This window comes from Cyclopterus lumpus, chromosome 22 (assembly GCF_009769545.1).
Source record: "Cyclopterus lumpus isolate fCycLum1 chromosome 22, fCycLum1.pri, whole genome shotgun sequence".
Classification (NCBI taxonomy): domain Eukaryota; kingdom Metazoa; phylum Chordata; class Actinopteri; order Perciformes; family Cyclopteridae; genus Cyclopterus; species Cyclopterus lumpus.
Window position 1 is genome coordinate 23706116 of NC_046987.1, and position 20587 is coordinate 23726702.

Below are 20587 nucleotides of genomic sequence, written 5' to 3' on the forward strand. Positions count from 1 at the left end.
TTCAATTCATTCCTAATTCATTCACCACCATTCATTAACCTACATTCATCATTCATTCATCATCATTCACCATTCATTCACTATTATTCATAATTCATTCATTCACCACCATTCATCATTCATTCACCCACCATCATTAATCATTTGTTCATCCTTTACTATCATTCATCATTCATTCACCTTTATTCATTATTCATTCATTCCCCATCATTCATTCATCATTCACCATTATTCATTAATTTCCCTTAATTCATTATTCATTCGTTCACCATCATTCACCATTCATCCACCCATCTATACATATCCACTCAGTCATTCACTCACTCATCATTCATCCTTTCATCTATCTGTCTGTCCCGTCCAGGGTTAGGGTTTTTACTGTGTCCTGTCTGTCTTTGTCTGTGTTCAGGCCCTCAGCACCTTCCAGAGCTTCCGTCTTCCTGCTCTCCCTCCCCTCTGTCCCACAGGAGCTCTGTCTCTCCTGTGTCACGCCTCTTGCACTGGAGGTCTGTCTCTCCTCTTTCTCCTTTGTCCTCCAGACCTCCAGGAGGTGCAAGGCCCATGGAGCTGGACCTTTCCCCCAGCCGAGGCCCTTCTCCACAAGCAGAGAGCTGCGGAGACAGCCCTGATAGAGGAGGAGCATCCAGAAGTACTGGTAGTCCCGCTCTCACAAGACACCTGGTCAGCCCCGACGACAGGTGATATCCTAAGTTTCAGTTTGTGCACTGAAGTGGCAAATTAAGCCTAAACTGTTGTGTGAGACTGACGGGGTTAGTTAAACTAAGGTTACTAAGGTTGAATTAAAACAATCAAACATTAAAACATTAATATTGCAATCAGAACAAGAGTGTAATGTCTGTAAGTTGAACATTAATCAACGATTAAGTCTCATATTAATGACGATCAGCGCAACAAGATTATTTAACACCTGAATAATTAATTAGTTGGACTGCTTCAGCAGTCCAACTAATTATTGTTCTTGTATTCTTTCTTCAACTTATTCTTCTATTTCTTCCGTACGTATTTTGAACTGTATCTCTTCGTTCATATATTCAACTATAGAAACCGTTCAAATATTAAAAAATTCAACTCCTTCCAAGCAGGGTCCCCCAAAGCATGTTGGAGGCGCCGATGGCTGTCACTGTTGTAGGCACAGACCTCACAGATCTCCCACTCTCCGTTTGGTTCTCCAACATGCTCTGTAGAACTGCCTTGACTCAGACCCATAATAAACATCTACAGTAAATAAGTCACAGCATTTCAAATCAAAATGTAAGTTTACGTGAAAGAATTCTTCTACTACTGCTACTAATACCACTACTAAAATCTCAGGTGTTGAAACTACCACTCTTGTTATGACTATATTTCTACTACCTCTACTATCCCTCCGACTTCTACAGTTTAACAGATTAGCTTCCAGCTTTTCTTGGATTCATCACTTGGATTCTTTAGAGGATGCAGTTTTATACATTTCCACTACAAGGATTTTAAGCAGTTCAGGTCAATGTTTTTGTGCTTCAACACTTTTCAGCAGGAAGTTTCCCTTTTTGGTATTTTCAGCTGTTTTCAGCTATGTTCAGCAATTTTCAGCAATCTTCAGTTTTTTTCTTTTAACATTTCAGCTTCAAGCTTCACATTTTCAGCAATTTTCAGCCATTTTCAGATATTGTTTTATATATTTCAGCTTCAAACTTCAGATTTTAGCATTCCAACGCATTTTCAGCAGGAAATGCTCTTTCTAGTTATATTAATACTTTTGATCTGAAATGTTTAGAGAAGATTTATTAAGAAGTTTATTGCTTTTCATTACTTTCTGTAACTCAGGTGTTTTTCTTTTGTCTCTTTTTGATGCTTTTCAGATGAATTGTGTGCAGCAGTTTGAGATGTGACCTATTAGATTTAGATTTGATTTCATTAGTTGAAGTTAGAATGAGGGAGACCGAAATAGAATGATAGTAGAGTTGATTAGAAGCAGCTGATATTATAAAAGACAGAGTGTCTTATTTACTCGCTTTATTACGCCGTCTGACCTTTAAGGTGATATGAGAGAATTACAGGCAGTAGCTGCTTATTAAAGCGACGCCTTCGTCTCAGCGTCTCCTCTGATAATGTGAGGTTAAAACACCTGACCTCGCTACACACAGGTGACACTCTAATGAAACCAACGCTGAGATGATGTCACAGGGGTCCCGACCAATCACAGCCTCACTGACCAGCAGCTGACCTGCTGCAGATAAATATTCCCATCTGGTCTCTGTACTCTGTGTTGTATTTAGTGTTCATGTACAAAGAAGTAGCAGCATACAAGTATATGTTAGTGTTCCTCAGAGTGAAACTTTAGCAGCACGCTCCTAAAACTCGGGTTCAGGGTAGTTAGACCGCAGGAGCCCTTTAACCTCTTGGATTGGGGTTAGGGGGTTCGGGTTCGGTTCGTTACAGAGCCAGAACAAGGGGCACGGGTTAGGGGGTTCGGGTTCGGTTCATTACAGAGCCAGAACAAGGGGCACGGGTTAGGGTTAGGGGGTTCGGGTTCGGTTCGTTACAGAGCCAGAACAAGGGGCACGGGTTAGGGGGTTCGGGTTCGGTTCGTTACAGAGCCAGAACAAGGGGCACGGGTTAGGGTTAGGGGGTTCGGGTTCGGTTCGTTACAGAGCCAGAACAAGGGGCACGGGTTAGGGTTAGGGGGTTCGGGTTCGGTTCGTTACAGAGCCAGAACAAGGGGCACGGGCGCACGGGGAGCAATTGTTCGTTGTAATTCAAATCAGCCCAGTTAGTGGGTTAGGATTAGGGGGTTAGGTTTCGGGCTACTAGCATTCACTAACATGCAATAAATGGCATGCTCATGTGCACGAACATGCACTATCATAAACCAACATGTACTAAAAGGCCTCTCACATGCACTTACATGCACTAAAAGGCATGCTAAGATGCACCAATATGCACTAAAAGTAACTAACATGTACTAACATGCACTAAAAGGCACGCTAACATGCACTAACATGTAGTAATATGCACTAAAAGGCACGCTCACGTTCACTAACATGTAGTAACATGCACTGAAAGGCACGCACACGTGCACTCACATGTAGTAACATGCACTAAAAGGCACACTCACGTGCGCTCAGATGTAGTAACATGCACTAAAAGGCACGCTCACGTTCACTAACACGTACTAACATGCACTAAAAGACATGCTAACATACACCATGATGCACTGAAAGGCACGCTAACATGCACTAACATGTAGTAACATGCACTAAAAGGCACGCTCACGTGCACTCACATGCACCAGATCAAGGAGAAGCTGGAAAAGAAACCCTCTCAGAGGGAGAGAGACGTCATTCTCTACTCAGGTTTCGTGAGATAATAATTGTGTGATGAGATATTAATGTTCTGAATATAGAAGCTTTAATGTGCCGCTGAGCTCCGCTGCTGTCCGTATTCTGACAACAGATAACTGCTCAGTATGTACTTAATGTACTTATTACTTTATGTACTTTGTTACTGTTGTTTTAATTTAAACTTGTTGTCTCCTCCAGCTCTCATCGTGAAGTCATGTTTGGTCCAATCACAGCGTCCGATCGACTTCAGATTTTTGATCGAGACAAAAACATGTCGTTTTTACTGAAAGAGCTCGACAATCTGAGAGGGATGAATCAAAAGGTACAGATACATACTCATATATAAATAAATACAATTCAATTCAGTTTATCTTTTACAGCCCAATATCACAAATTACAAACTCCCCTCAGAGGGCTTTACAATCTGTATATATACAACATCCCTGACCTTTGACCTCACATCGGATCAGGAAAAACTCCCCAAAAATAACCTTTGACAGGGAAAAAAGGGAAGAAACCTTCAGGAGAGCAACAGAGGAGGATCCCTCTCCCCGGATGGACAGAAGAATAGATGTCATGTGACCAGATGAACAGAGTTACATAAACACATTACATGAATATGACAATGTATGAATGGAACTCCAATCCATGAAACAGAAGGAGGTAGAGAGGAGGGGGGGCGGGGCATCAGCAGGGCCAATGGGAGGCCGGCTCACCAGCATCAGACACCTCCAGGTCCAATGGACCCAATGAGATGTGAAGTCACAACGACTCTGGGGAGGAAGCAGAGTTAATAAGGTGCAATGGAGAGATGTAAATTCATCCATAAGGAGAGAGAGAAGAGGAGATAGGTGCTCAGTGTATCCTAAAACATCCCCCAGCAGCCTATAAGCCTATAGCAGCATATCAAGGGGCTGGACCAGGGCAGACCTGATTCAGCCCTAACTATAAGCACTATTAAAGAGGAAAGTCTTAAGTCTATTCTTGAATAAGGTGACTGTGTCTGCCTCCCGGACTGAAAGTGGAAGCTGGTTCCATAAAAGAGGAGCTTGATAACTGAAGGCTATGGCTCCCATCCTACTTTTTAGGACTCTAGGAACCACGAGTAGCCCCACATTTAGTGAGCAGCTCTCTAGTGGGGCAATATGGTACTACAAGCTCCTTAAGATATGATGGTGCATCACCAATCAAGGCTTTGTAGGTGAGGAGAAGAATTTTAAATGTGATTCTTGATTTTACAGGGAGCCAGTGCAGAGCAGCTAATACAGGAGTCATGTGATCTCTTTTCTTAGTTTTTGTGAGTACACGAGCTGCAGCATTCTGGATCAACTGGAGGGACTTAAGAGACTTATTAGAGCAGCCTGATAATAAGGAGTTGCAGTAATCTAGTCTGGAAGTAACAAACGCGTGAACCAGCTTTTCTGCATCTTTTTGGGACAAGATGTGCCTGATTTTTGAAATGTTACGTAGATGAAAAAATGCAATCCTTGAGATTTGCTTAACGTGGGAGTTAAAGGACAAGTCTGGGTCAAAGATAACTAGAGATTCTTTACAGTGGTGTTGGATGCCAGGGCAATGCCATCTACAGAAACCACATCACCAGATAATTGATCTCTGAGGTGTTCAGGGACAGTAAAATAACTTCAGTTTTGTCTGAGTTTAACATCAGGAAGTTGCAGGTCATCCATGTTTTCATGTCTTTAAGACATTCTTGAATTTTAGCGAGCTGGTTGGTCTCCTCTGGTTTGATCGATAGATATAATTGAGTATCATCTGCATAACAATGAAAGTTTATGGAGTGTTTCCTGATAATGTTGCCCAAAGGAAGCATATATAAGGTAAATAAAATTGGTCCAAGCACAGAACCTTGTGGAACTCCGTGATTAACGTTGGTGGTCATTGAGGCTTCATCGTTTACAAATACAAATTGAGATCGATCTGATAAATAGGATTTAAACCAACTTAGTGCGGTACCTGAAATGCCAATCGACTGATCCAGTCTCTGTAATAGGATGTCATGATCAATGGTGTCGAACGCAGCACTAAGGTCTAAAATAACCAGTACGGAGATGAATCCTTTATCAGCACTAAGGTCTAACAAGACCAGTATAGAGATGAGTCCTTTATCAGCACTAAGGTCTAATAATACCAGTACGGAGATGAGTCCTTTATCAGCACTAAGGTCTAACAAGACCAGTACAGAGATGAGTCCTTTATCAGCACTAAGGTCTAACAAGACCAGTACAGAGATGAGTCCTTTATCAGCACCAAGGTCTAACAAGACCAGTACGGAGATGAGTCCTTTATCAGCACTAAGGTCTAACAAGACCAGTACAGAGATGAGTCCTTTATCAGCACCAAGGTCTAACAAGACCAGTACAGAGATGAGTCCTTTATCAGCACCAAGGTCTAACAAGACCAGTACAGAGATGAGTCCTTTATCAGCACTAAGGTCCAACAAGACCAGTACGGAGATGAGTCCTTTATCAGCACTAAGGTCCAACAAGACCAGTACAGAGATGAGTCCTTTATCTGATCAATTAGGAGGTCATTAGTAATTTTCACCAGTGCTGTCTCTGTGGTGTTTTCTAAATCCTGACTGAAACTCCTCAAATAAACTATCATGATGTAGAAAGTCACACAACTGATGTGCGACTACTTTCTCAAGGATCTATATATATATATATATATATATATATATATATATATATATATATATATATATATATTACACCCTAAGTCATCACCAAATAAGTAATATGAGTATTATATATAATACAGCGACCCACTAACACCCAACTCTGTTTCAGCTGCAGGAGGAGCTGGTCCAGAAGGAGAAAGAGCTGCAGAGGAGGGAGGTGGAGGAGGAGCTTAGGGAGGAGCAGAGGGAGGCCCGAGGCTGGGAGAGACCTGCAGGTAAGGAGGAGGAGGAGGAGGAGGAGGAGGAGGAGGAGGTGGAGGTGGAGGTGTAGGTGTATGTTTACTCTCCTCTTAATCAGATCTGATCCAACCTCAACTTCTTAAATATTTGAATATTTTTCATGCACATTGTTTAATAACAATACAAAATCTCCCCCCCCCCACACAGTCAGTAATTAAATTAAATAATTAAATAATTAAACAGCAGTAACGAGGTGACAGTTAACGAGGCAACTGTTGGTTTAACAGAACAGTGTGTGTGTTTAACCAGGGATCACAGCAGATGTAATATTGATTTAACAGAGTGTGTCTCTGTGTGTGTGTCTCTGTGTGTGTGCATTTGTGTCTGTGTGTGTGTGTCTGCGTGCGTGTGTGTCTCTGTGTGTGTGTATGTGTGTGTGTGTGTGTCTGCGTGTGTTTGTGTGTGTGTGTGTGTGTGTGTGTGTGTCAATTTAATCCAGCAGGATTATCACGGAAACAGGAAGTCTCCCTCAACCACATATTTTGTGTTTATATGATAAGCAAAAATATGAAAATGTAATATATATTATTTTATATTAAACATGTTTTCATTGTTGCTGAGGAGGAACGTTTATTGATCAAATCAACTTAATTTATCTCAGGGAAATAGAATATAATAGAACAATCATGTTTATAATAACAAGTCAGTGAATAATCGAATACAAACTCCTTGACCCTTCGTTTCCTTGTCTCCTCGTCTCCTCAGCCGTGTTGGAGGAGATGTTAGCTGCTCAGAAGGACAGAGATCAGGCTCTGATGTCACGCCTCCTGCTGGCCAATGAGGAACGAGATGAGGCTCTTCTTCGTGCACGTCAAGTGCAGCAGGCCGCTGAGTATGTACACACACTAATAACAATGTTTGTTGTTTCAACATGTCACTCCCTATCCTCCTCCTATTCCTGTTCCTCATTATTCACCTCCTCCTCCTCCTCCTCCTCTTCATTATTCACCTCCTCAGTCTCGTTAAGAGCTGTGAAACGAGCTCTCGCCCTCCAAACAGAGCAGAAAATCTAATTACAGATAATGCCCCCCCCCCTAATTGATATTGGAGGCCACAGTCCTTTTTATGAGGGACGGAATATGGAGGAGCATGTTCCATCTGTCAGGACTGTGTGTGTGTGTGTGTGTGTGTGTGTGTGTGTGTGTGTGTGTGTGTGAATTGAGGTCTATTTTACCTCTGTAAGTGTGTGTGTTCCAAGTTGAAGTGTGTGTATGAATAATGTGACGCTGCTTCAGTGTGTGTGTGTGTGTGTGTGTGTTTTCTCTCTTTTGGACATTTTATTCACAAAAACATCTGCATTGATCAACCAGTGACATTAGAGAATTGCATCAATTAATGAATGAATGAATCAATCAATTACTAGGTATTATTATGTGCTTCACAGTAAGGCAACTTCACTGCTACTGTAACTACTACTAATACTGGTATTACTAATACTGGTATTACTAATACTACTACTACTACTACTAATATTGATATTGCCACTAGTACGACTACGGCTGCTACTACTAATATTAGTAAATTACAAAAAGGCAAATAAAATCATTCCATAAAAATAATAATATATTAATTATATTAAAAGCGAAGAGTGCATATAAAAATACTTTCAGTTGTCAAATAGAACCGTTTTCATGCCTGGATTTAAAGATGGTCAGAGTTGAGGCCTGTCTCACATATTCTGGAAGAGTTTAATCCTGACTCTGGGCACCAGCAGGAGAGCACTCCCTGAGCTTCTCTGAGCCCGAGATGGTTCCTATGATTCTAACATGTGAACCACTCCCTGAGCTTCTCAGAGCCTGAGATGGTTCCTATGACTCTAACATGTGAACCACTCCCTGAGCTTCTCTGAGCCCGAGATGGTTCCTATGGGTCTAACATGTGAACCACTCCCTGAGCTTCTCAGAGCCTGAGATGGTTCCTATGACTGAACACATACGACATCCCTGACCTTTGACCTCACATTGGATCAGGAAAAACTCCCCAAAAATAACCTTTGACAGGGAAAAAAGGGAAGAAACCTTCAGGAGAGCAACAGAGGAGGATCCCTCTCCCCGGATGGACAGATGAATAGATGTCATGTGTACAGAATGAACAGCATTTACAAAGTTACATAAACACATTACATGAATATGACAATGTATGAATGGAACTCCAATCCATGAAACAGAAGGAGGTAGAGAGGAGGGGGGGCGGGGCATCAGCAGGGCCAATGGGAGGCCGGCTCACCAGCATCAGACACCTCCAGGTCCAATGGACCCTATGAGACGTGAAGTCACAACGACTCCGGGGAGGAAGCAGAGTTAATAAGGTGCAATGGAGAGATGTAAATTCATCCATAAGGAGAGAGAGAAGAGGAGATAGGTGCTCAGTGTATCCTAAAACATCCCCCAGCAGCCTATAAGCCTATAGCAGCATATCAAGGGCCTGGACCAGGGCAAACCTGATTCAGCCCTAACTATAAGCACTATTAAAGAGGAAAGTCTTAAGTCTATTCTTAAATTACATTACATTACATTACATGTCATTTAGCTGACGCTTTTATCCAAAGCGACTTACAATAAGTGCATAAAACCGTGAGTCCAAACTCAGAACAACAAGAATCAAGCAAGTACAATTTCTTCAATAAAGTTAAACTACAAAGTACTATCCGTAAGTGCCATTTAAGTGCTACTAAAGTGCTATCGGTAAGGGACATTTAAGTGCTACTACGGCATTTAAGTGCTACCTATTCAAGGTATAGTCGAAAAAGATGTGTTTTTAGTTTGCGCCGGAAGATGTAGAGACTTTCTGCTGTCCTGATGTCAATGGGAAGCTCGTTCCACCAATGAGGAGCCAGCACAGCAAACAGTCGTGATTTAGCTCGAAGTGAAGGAGCTACAAGCAGATTGGCAGAAGCCGAGCGAAGTGAACGGGCTGGGGTGTGAGGTTAGACCATGTCCTGGTGTGAGGTTAGACCATGTCCTGGATGTAGACCGGACCCGATCTGTTCGCAGCACGGTACGCAAGTACCAATGATTTGAAGCGGATGCGGGCGGCCACCGGTAACCAGTGAAGGTCGCGGAGGAGCAGAGGATTGTGGGTAAATTTCGGTTGGTTGAAGACCAGTCGAGCAGCTGCATTCTGGATGAGCTGTAGAGGTCGAATGGCATTAGCAGGTAGACCTGCCAAGAGGGAGTTGCAATAGTCTAGCCGTGAGATGACCAGAGCCTGGACCAGAACCTGTGCCGCCTTCTGAGTGAGAAGGGGTCGTATTCTCCTGATGTTGTACAGCATGTACCTACAGGAGCGTGTTATTGCGGCAATGTTGGCAGTCAGGGAGAGTTGACTGTCGAGCGTCACTCCGAGGTTCCTGGCAGTCGGAAACCAGCACTGAGTTGTTGAAGTTAATAGTTAGGTCGTGGGTGGGAGAGCCTTTTCCTGGAAGGAGGAGAAGTTCAGTCTTGTCCGGGTTAATTTTCAGGTGGTGTGCGGACATCCACTGAGAGATGTCGGTCAGACAGGCAGAGATTCGTGCTGCTACCCGTGTTTCAGATTGGGGAAACGAGAGGATCAGTTGGGTGTCGTCAGCATAGCTGTGGTAGGAGAAGCCATGTGAGCGAATGACAGAGCCAAGAGAGTTGGTGTAAATGAGGTGACTGTGTCTGCCTCCAGGACTGAAAGTGGAAGCTGGTTCCATAAAAGAGGAGCTTGATAACTGAAGGCTCTGGCTCCCATCCTACTTTTTAGGACTCTAGGAACCACAAGTAGCCCCGCATTTAGTGAGTGCAGCTCTCTAGTGGGGCAATATGGTACTACAAGCTCCTTAAGATATGATGGTGCATCACCAATCAAGGCTTTGTAGGTGAGGAGAAGAATTTTAAATTTAGATTCTTGATTTTACAGGGAGCCAGTGCAGAGCAGCTAATACAGGAGTCATGTGATCTCTTTTCTTAGTTTTTGTGAGTACACGAGCTGCAGCATTCTGGATCAAGGCACCACGTCGATGGACTCAGACTGCAGATGATCTCTGACAGGTATGACGTGTCAGCTCTAGGTGTCTAGCTGGCTGCAGAGTAGATATTTGTGTTTTGGAATTGATGGCATTTTTAATGCCTTGAACTTTGTCATTCAAGAATATTGCAAACGTATTACACTTAGATATAGAATTGAGTTCTAAGGGCAGTGAAACAGGATTCAATTCAAAACAGGAGGGTTTGTTAATCTGTTTACTGTAGCAAACAGGCACGAGAGTTGTTACTGCAGTTTGTGATGATTTCACAAAAATAACTCCCTTGACGCAAAGTATGGTTGAACGCACATAGCCTTTCTTTGTAAATCTCATAATGAACCTGGAGCTTTGACTTGCGCCATTTCCGTTCGGCTCTCCGGCAATCCCTTTTCTGTGACCTGACCGAGTCTTCTTTTCTCCATGGTGCCTTTTGCCTACTTTTAACCATTCTAACCTTGACAGGAGCAATGGTATCCAAAACATTTAAAACAGTTGATGTATAAGAGTTCAACAGATCATCAACATTAGAACACAGGGTATTTTCAAACCTAATCATTTCCATAAACGGAGTCCCTGTGCCGTCATTTATGAGTCTTTTTCGAACAACTGCAGACTAACTGCTGGTTTGGGTGTAACAGACGAGTCAAAGAAAACACAAACATGGTCAGATAAAGCAACATCAACGACATTCACATTTAAATAATAACACCCTTGGTAATGAGCACATCTAGAGGGTGCCCTCTGTTGTGGGTGGGCTCAGACACATGCTGAGTTAGACCAAACACATCAAGGACAGCAGTGAGTTCTTTGGCTACATCCACATTCAAGTCCCCTGTAATGACTAAACAGTCAAAATCAGTGCACACAACTGAAAGTAATTCAGTAAAATCATCAATAAAACAATTCTGTGGTGGGTTGTAAATAGTGATATGAAGTATGGAAGATTGTTTTATCTCCATTTTGAATTACACATACTCAAATGATGAGAAAACCCCAAATGACAACTTGTGGGTGAGTATATTGTCCCTTAATATGGCACAACCCCCCCCACCCCTCTGGTTTTGTCGAGTTTCAGACACAACATTGAGGTGGACTAGACTCAATCAGGACTGCATTAGCTGTGTTTTTGTCGAGCCATGTCTCAGTTAAAACCATAAAATCAAGATTGTAAGAGGAAATAAAACTATTAATTAAAAAAGATTTGTATGCATGTTTGAGATTAGCTAAAGTTGAACTGGACGCTGTGTTCTTGCAGGAGATCTGGATCAGATTTCTCTGATCAGACAGTCTGACTCTCCCTCTCTTATTTAATCTATGTGGTTGGACAGTAGTTATTATTTTAGACACTCTCTCCCTGGACCTCCGGTTGATATGGGGTTTAGCAACGCAGAGGCCCTCAGCGTCCTGGACAACAGCATTGACGCCATTGATAGCAGCTGTGGGCAACGGTGGTGGGGGCCGAGCTGGGGTGGTCTTGGCTGGTGGAGGAGGCTGAGGAGGGAGAGGGGCGTGATTCCTTTTTGGGGAACAAATCCTTAATGTTGCCATGTCTGGAGTGAGGGGAACCATTTTAATCCCTGATTTCGCCAAGCTTTCAAGATAATCAGGAAGCTTCATGGGTGACAGTGGAGACAAGAACAAAAGTGAAGCGTCTCTGGAGGGTGTAGATGCAGTAGGTTCCAGGCCTGTGGTGAGGGCCGTGGTGAAGGTGATGGAGGACCTGCTGCATCTGAATCCTGTGTTCGGGATGCTGCAGGAGCTGCTGTGGTTGCTGAGATTGAATCCCTCGCTGGGGCCTTGGTTGGCGATGCTGTAGGAGCCGCTGTGGTTGCTGAGATCGAATCCCTCACTGGGGCCTACTACTACTGCTATTACTACGGCTACCTCTGCTGCTACCTCTGCTACTGCTACTACTGCTATTACTATGGCTACCTCTGCTGCTACCTCTGCTACTACTACTACTGCTACTGCTACTACTGCTACTACTGCTATTACTATGGCTACCTCTGCTGCTACCTCTGCTACTACTACTACTGCTACTGCTACTACTGCTGCTACTACTGCTACTACTGCTATTACTACTGCTACCTCTTCTGCTGCTACTACTGCTGCTACTGCTACTTTTACTACTGCTACCTATGCTACTGCTACAACTACTACTACTACTGCTACTACTACTACTACTACTACTGCCACTACTGTCACTACTGCTATTGCTACTGCTACCACTACCTTTACTACTGCTACCTCTGCTGCTACCTCTGCTACTACTACTACTGCTGCTACTACTACTACTAATACTACTACTACTCCTGCTTCTAATACTACTACTCCTGCTTCTACTACTACTACTACTACTACTGCTGCTACTACTGCTACTACTGCTGCTACTATTAAATTCAGTTTATTTTGTATAGCCCAAAATTACAAATTTGTCTCAGAGGGCTTTACAATCCGTACACATATAATATGTAATATAATATAATTGAAAAAACTTTCTGGGAAAAAAAAGTGAAGAACCCTTCAGGAGAGCAACAGAGGAGGATCTCTCTCCCCGGATGGACAGAAGCAATAGATGTCATGTGTACAGATGAACAGCGTTACAGAGCTACAACACATTCAATGAATATGACAGAAACTTATGAATAATGAATAGTAGGCATGGACCACAATCCAGACCTCCATAATCAATGAAACAGAAGGAGAAAGAGATGAGAGGGGGGTATGAGGTATCAGCAGGGCCATGGCAGGAGGCAAGGCACATTTATTCATAACGCGCATAACAACAAGGCTTCAAAGTGCTTCACATTAAACCATAAAAGCCTCAAAACATAATGCAAAAGAAAGGAGATTTAAAAACAATTAAGAACATTCATTAAAACATTAAAAACAGTCAAAAAGCAAGAAATAGAATAAAAGTTTCAGTTAAATAATTAAAATGCAGTAGTGAGATGCAGACATTGATTGATATCCTTAAATCTGTTCAATTAAAGGCAACAGAAAAGTCTTCAATCCGGATTTAAAGGAGCTGAGGGTCTCTGAGGGTGGAGAATGTGGAGCAGAAGACCTGAAAGCTGCTTCTCCATGTTTAGTTCTGACTCTTGGAACAGGAAGTAGACCAGTTCTAGACCACCTGAGGGGTCTGGATGGTTCATAAGGTAGCAGCAGATTACACATGTATTTAGGCCCTAAACCATTCAGTGCTTCATAAACCAGTTCTTTGTTGGACAGGAAGCCAGTGCAAAGACCTCAGAACTGGACTGATGTGATCAACAACATAATCAGTTGTTGATTTCTTAAATGCATTTACTCAGCCCTGGTTTAGGGTTATAGTCCCCTGGTGATATAGTTATGTTACCCAGCCCTTGTATGGCATTATATTCCCCTGGTGGTATATGTATGTGTCGTCTGCATAATTATGATAATGCACTTTGTTGTTTTTTATAATCTGAGCCAATGGAAGGATGTAGATGTTGAAGAGGCCCCAGTATTGAACCTTGGGGAACACCACATGTCATCCTAGTCAGCTCTGATGTGTAATTAGCTACAGACACAAAGTATTGTCGGTCCTTCAAGTAGGATTCAAACCAGTTAAGTGCTGTGCCAGAGAGTCCTACCCAGACTTTAGTCTATCTAGTAGTATATCATGGTCAACCCTGTTGAATGCAGCACTGAGATCTAGTAATACTAAGACATATATACACACATATACACACATATACACACTGAGATCTAGTAATACTAAGACTGAAGTTCTTCCACTGTCTGTGTTTCAGCCGGACTGGAAGACATCAAAACAGTCGGCCGAGAGTCACAGAGAGGCCGAGAGTCAAAGAGAGGCCGAGAGTCACAGAGAGGCCGAGAGTCACAGAGCGACCGAGAGTCACAGAGCGACCGAGAGTCAAAGAGCGACCAAGAGTCAAAGAGAGGCCGAGAGTCACAGAGAGGCCGAGAGTCACAGAGCGACCGAGAGTCAAAGAGCGACCGAGAGTCAAAGAGAGGCCGAGAGTCACAGAGAGGCCAAGAGTCACAGAGCGACCGAGAGTCAAAGAGCGACCAAGAGTCAAAGAGAGGCCGAGAGTCACAGAGAGGCCGAGAGTCACAGAGAGGCCGAGAGTCAAAGAGAGGCCGAGAGTCACAGAGCGACCGAGAGTCAAAGAGCGGCAGAGAGGCCGAGAGTCACAGAGAGGCCGAGAGTCAAAGAGAGGCCGAGAGTCACAGAGCGACCGAGAGTCAAAGAGCGACCGAGAGTCAAAGAGAGGCCGAGAGTCACAGAGAGGCCAAGAGTCACAGAGCGACCGAGAGTCAAAGAGCGGCCGAGAGTCACAGAGAGGCCGAGAGTCAAAGAGAGGCCGAGAGTCACAGAGAGGCCGAGAGTCAAAGAGCGGCAGAGAGGCCGAGAGTCACAGAGAGGCCGAGAGTCAAAGAGAAGCCCGAGAGTCAAAGAGAGGCCGAGAGTCACAGAGAGGCCGAGAGTCAAAGAGAAGCCCGAGAGTCACAGAGAAGCCTGCATTTCACAGGGTAGTTTGATTGCAGACAGGTGCTGAAAATGAGCCCAGGTGCCGGTTGATAGTCTGTTTGTGTGTCCACACACACACACACACACATACATACACATACACATATACACACACACACGCACACACACACACAGAGGACGGACAGGGGACACTAGAGACACTGTACTAATGTTTGTTTACCATAATGACAGCCGATTGTTGATAATAAACATATAGTTTGTTTATCATAAAGACAAACATTTGATTAGCATAAAGACAGATGATTGTTTACCATGATCATATAGTTTGTTTACCATAACGACAGGAAATTGTTTACTAGAATCATATATTTTGTTTACCATAAAGACAGGCGATTGTTTACCATGAACATATATGTTGTTTATCATAAAGCCAAAGTGTGACGTGAAACTTCTTCTTGGAATGGATCCTGCAGTAATGGCGGCTGGTGTTTGTGCTGCAGGTGTGTGTTAGTGTTAATGAGGCAGCGAGCCGAGCCGGGCTGAGCCGGGCTGGATGGCTGTAAGCCGGGTGTTAGAGCAGCTTTATTGGAGGCGGCTGGTCTTTCATTACCTGCTGTTCCCTGCAGAGTGGAGCCGCCTCGGCCACCTTATTACAGTTTATTACAGAAAAACAGCAGCAGGCTAAATGAAAAGCGCTTCCCGAGAGGAGAAGCAGGAGATCAACTAGTTACCAGCTCCTCGTCCTCCATCATGGCGTCTGTCAGAGGGAGAAACAGACTCCAGAGCAGCTTCACGCTGCTTTTAAAATGACAGAGTTTCAGGTGGACTTCAGGGAGCGACCGACCAAATTACTGCTCAGCTGCAGTCGCTCAGGTCATCTAACCCTCCTCCTCCTCCTCCTCTACCTCCATCTCATCTATCGGCTGCACGGGTCCAGCTTTAATATGGTCAGCAGCGGTAGTACTGGGGGAGGGGGCGGGAGGTTACTTAGATGACAAGGGCCTCTTGTCATCTACCCCCCCTCCTCTACCTCCCCCTCACACTCCTCTACCTCCCCCTTCTACCTCACCCTTACCCTCCTCTACCTCCCCCTTCTACCTCACCCTCACCCTCCTCTACCCCCCCCCCCCTCCTCTACCTACCCCTCACCAACCTCCCCCTGCCCGTCCTTTACCACCCCCTTCTACCTCCCCCTCACCCTCCTCTACCTCCTCCTCTACCTCACCCTTCTACCTCACCCTCCTCTACCTAGCCCTCACCAACCTCCCACTCCCCCTCCTCTACCTCCCCCTCATCCTTCTCTACCTCCCACTTTCTACCTCCCCCTCAACATTTGAAGCTCATTCTAAAGCATGTGTTTTTATTCAGCGTGGAGAACGTTATCAACAGTTAAAGTGTTTGTTTTCGAGTTGTTGTTATTTACATGTAACATGTTTACACTGTTCATTGATCGTCTGTCAACAATGAAAACAATGGTCTGTTTTTCTGCAGGGTGGAGCATATCCCCCTGGAGGACCCTGACGTGGTAAAACATTTCTATTCAATAACATACATGGCAGGTGGTTCTGAAGTCCCATTATTGATCTGATTGGTTGTTGTTTATTGATCAGGACGTGGACGAGCTCCTTCGCTGTGTTTGTGATGCCGACTCTGTCCAGGAAGTTGAGCGGTTCGGTTCAGTTCTGGTTCAGCATTTACAGTTGGCAAAGCAACGGAGAAATGACATCACCGCTCAGGAGATGAAGGCTGTGATGGATGAGAGAGACTGCTCCGTCGCCAAGGTGAGTCAGTTTACCTGTCTGTCCGTTTACCTGTCTGTATATATATGTGTATATAGACATATATCTATATACATATATAGGTATATATACATATATATATACATGTATATGTACATATATACTGTATGTGTATATATGTATATATACATACATATATATGTGTATATATATATATATACATGTACATATATATGTATATATATGTGTATATGTATATATATATATATATATATATATATATATATATATATAAGTTAGAGCTGAAAGCCCTTTTATAGGAATACGTTGTTCCTGTAGATTGTTTCATGTATTAGTATGAGCTGAATCGATGACTAGATTATTGATTAGTCGACCCACAGAATAATAATTGGACAATATTTTGATAAACAAAAAACGTGAAATATGTTCCTTTGTCATATTGTAAACTAAATATTGTTGCCTATTTGAAATATAAACATTGGTTCAGGTGTTTTGTGGTTTGAATCAGTGATCATGTGTCAGTCAATAATCAATAAGAATCAGTGATCATGTGTCAGTCAATAATCAATAAGAATCAGTGATCATGTGTCAGTCAATAATCAATAAGAATTTGTGATGAGGTGTCAGTCAATAATCAATAAGATAGGATGATCATAAAGTTGAAAGTCTTTTGTCAAACCTCTCAGGATTATATATATATATTTATAAATATTATATATATTTATATATATATATGTATATATATACATATATATATATATATATATATATATATATATATATATATATATATAATATCTTGTGCACTTCATAGAGTTTATTACCGAATCCTGCAGAGTCCAGGATTTATTACCCACAATGCATCTCGGTTCATAAACCGCTCTCTGTGGGAGGAAAAGATGAGAAGTGAGACTGATGGAAGGATGACAGACGGGAGGGGGGGGGCGGGGGGGAGCATGCAGTGCGGCAGGTGGTGCTTAGAAGCTCCACCTCCAACTGATGTCACCATGGCAACGGACATGTCGCAGCACCATGGCAACTGTTGTCAGGGGAGCAGAGAAGGCATGAAGTGGTTCTTTAGGTGTTGATGCAGTACTTGTACTCATGAAGTGGTACTTTGGGTGTTGATACAATACTTGTGGTACTTGTATAGATGAAGTGGTCCTTGTAAAAATTAAGTGGTCCTTGTGAAAATTAAGTGGTCCTTGAGTAGATGAAGTGATACTTGTGTAGATGAAGTGGTACTTGTATAAATGAAGTGCTACTTGAAAAGATGACGTGGTCGTTTGTATAGATGAAGAGATATTTGTAAAGATGAATTGGTACTTGTAAAGATGAAGTGGTCCTTAAGATGAAGTGGTCCTTAAGATGAAGTGGTCCTTGTAAAGATGAAGTGATACATGTAAAGATGAAGTGATACTTGTAAAGATGAAGTGACACTTGTATTGATGAAGTGGTACTTGTATAGATAAAGTGGTATTTTTATAGATTAAGTGGTACTTGTAAAGATGAAGAGGTCCTTGTAAAGATGAAGTGGTCCTTGTAAAGATGAAGTGATACTTGATCTGATGTGAGGTCCTGGGACAGGGATGTTGTATGTGTACAGATTGTAAAGCCCTCTGAGGAAAATTTGTAATTTGTGATATTGGGCTATACAAAATAAACTGAATTGAATTGAAATACTTGTAAAGATGAAGTGATACTTGTAAAGATGAAGTGATACTTGCATAGATGAAGTGGTATTTGTATAGAAGAAGTGGTACTTGTAAATATGAAGTGGTACTTGTACAGATGAAGTGGTCCTTTTATAGAAGAACGAACACTTGTGTAGATGAAGTGGTACTTGTATAGATGAAGTGATCCTTGTATAATTGAAGTGGTACTTGTAAAGAGGAAGTGGTCATTGTATATATTAAGTGGTACTTGTAAAGATGAAATGGTACTTGTAAAGATGAAGTGTCCCTTGTAAAGATGAAGTGGTACTTGTAAAGATGAAGTGGTCCTTGTATAGATTGAGGGGTACTTGTACAGATGAAGTGGTACTTGTAAAGATGAAGTGGTACTTGTAAAGATGAAATGGTACTTGTAAAGATGAAGTGGTCCTTGTAAAGATGAAGTGGTCCTTGTAAAGATGAAATGATACCTGTAAAGATGAAGTGATACTTGTAAAGATTAAGTGGTATTTGTATAGAAGAAGTGGTACTTCTAAAGATGAAGTGGTCATTGTAAAGATGAATTGGTACTTGTATACATGAAGTGGTCCTTGTAAAGATTAAGTGGTATTTGTATAGAAGAAGTGGTACTTGTATAGATGAAGTGGTACTTGTAAAGATGAAGTGGTCCTTGTATAGATTGAGGGGTACTTGTACAGATGAAGTGGTACTTGTAAAGATGAAGTGGTACTTGTAAAGATGAAATGGTACTTGTAAAGATGAAGTGATACTTGTAAAGATGAAATGGTACTTGTATAGAAGAAGTGGTACTTGTATAGATGAAGTGGTACTTGTATAGATGAAGTGGTACTTGTAAAGATGAAGTGGTCCTTGTAAAGATGAAGAGGTCCTTGTAAAGATGAAGTGATACTTGTAAAGATGAAATGGTACTTGTAAAGATGAAGTGGTCCTTGTAAAGATGAAGTGGTCCTTGTAAAGATGAAATGATACATGTAAAGATGAAGTGATACTTGTAAAGATTAAGTGGTATTTGTATAGAAGAAGTGGTACTTCTAAAGATGAATTGGTACTTGTATACATGAAGTGGTCCTTGTATAGATGAAGTGGTACTTGTAAAGATGAAGAGGTCCTTGTAAAGATGAAGTGTTCCAAGTGATACTTGATCTGATGTGAGGTCCTGGGACAGGGATGTCGTATGTGTACAGATTGTAAAGCCCTCTGAGGCAAATTTGTAATTTGTGATATTGGGCTATACAAAATAAACTGAATTGAATTGAATTAAAATAATTGTAAAGATGAAGTGATACTTGTATAGATGAAGTGGTACTTGTAAAGATGAAATTGTACTTGTAAAGATGAAGTGGTAAATGATGCGGTACATTAACTGCTGACACAGTACTTGTACATACAAAGTGGTAATTGTATAATTGTGTAGCCCAAAATCACAAATTACAATCTGTACACATAAGACATCCCTGTCCTAGGACCTCACATCGGATAAGGACAAACTCCCCAAAACCCCCAGAAAAAAACCTTTCACAGGAAAAAAAGGAAGAAACCTTCAGGAGAGCAACAGAGGAGGATCCTTCTCCCCAGATGGACAGAAGCAATAGGTGTCATGTGACCAGATGAACAGCGTTACAGAGTTACAACACATTCAATGAATATGACAGAAATGTATGAATAATTAGTAGTAGGCATGGACCATGATCCAGATTTCCACAATCCATGAGAGGAGAGGAGGGGCGGGGCACATCAGCAGGGGCCCACCAGGCATCACGAAAGAGGCAGACCAATGAGGCCAGGCCTTTGAGGCAGGAGGCACAGAGAAGGAGGCAGGGCCATTGGGATGAAGGCCAGGTCTAGGCGAGAGGCTGGATGCAGGATGCCAGGGCAATGCCATCTACAGAAACCACATTACCAGATAATTGATCTCTGAGGTGTTCAGGGCCAGTAAAATAACTTCAGTTTTGTCTGAGTTTAACAGTGGTGATGTAGTACTTATACAGATGAAGTGGTACTTGTATAAATACTGCAGAACTTGTGCAGATGACACACACATTAAACTTGCATCAGTGTCAACACACCTCCATCTTCGCTTCTCTTGACTATGCCTCGTTCGCCTCACACCGTAACACCCCATATCTTGACCTCACAGTTGCCACGGTAACATCCATTAACCCCACAAAACTCAGTGCTGTATTTGTGTCAGCACTGAGCCAGTCTATCGACGTTAACCCCGCCAATATAACGCATCCGCCATCTTTTAACACCCCGCCCCTCTGCGCTAACACCACCCCTCCATCGTAACACCTTAATCCCGCCCTCTCTCCGCTGCTGAGGCACGCTGAAATATGTTTCAAATGCCGGCATAATCCTCGAAGGAGAAGTAAAAGAGAGAGAG

At 42.6% G+C, this 20587-nt stretch overlaps 1 protein-coding gene across 17 annotated transcripts in view; it reads left to right on the top strand.

Moving 5' to 3' along the window:
- mipol1 (mirror-image polydactyly 1) overlaps window positions 1-20587 on the top strand; it is a 75098-nt gene that overhangs the window by 38799 nt on the left and 15712 nt on the right. For 16 of the 17 annotated variants that reach the window (XM_034562753.1, XM_034562754.1, XM_034562752.1 and 13 more), the window contains 6 exons: window positions 410-698; window positions 3540-3663; window positions 6152-6257; window positions 6988-7114; window positions 16242-16275; window positions 16361-16531. In XM_034562753.1, coding sequence (XP_034418644.1) covers window positions 410-698; window positions 3540-3663; window positions 6152-6257; window positions 6988-7114; window positions 16242-16275; window positions 16361-16531 — 851 coding nt within the window. The remainder of the gene's footprint in view (window positions 1-409; window positions 699-3539; window positions 3664-6151; window positions 6258-6987; window positions 7115-16241; window positions 16276-16360; window positions 16532-20587) is intronic. The other variant, XM_034562770.1, reaches the window with a different exon arrangement.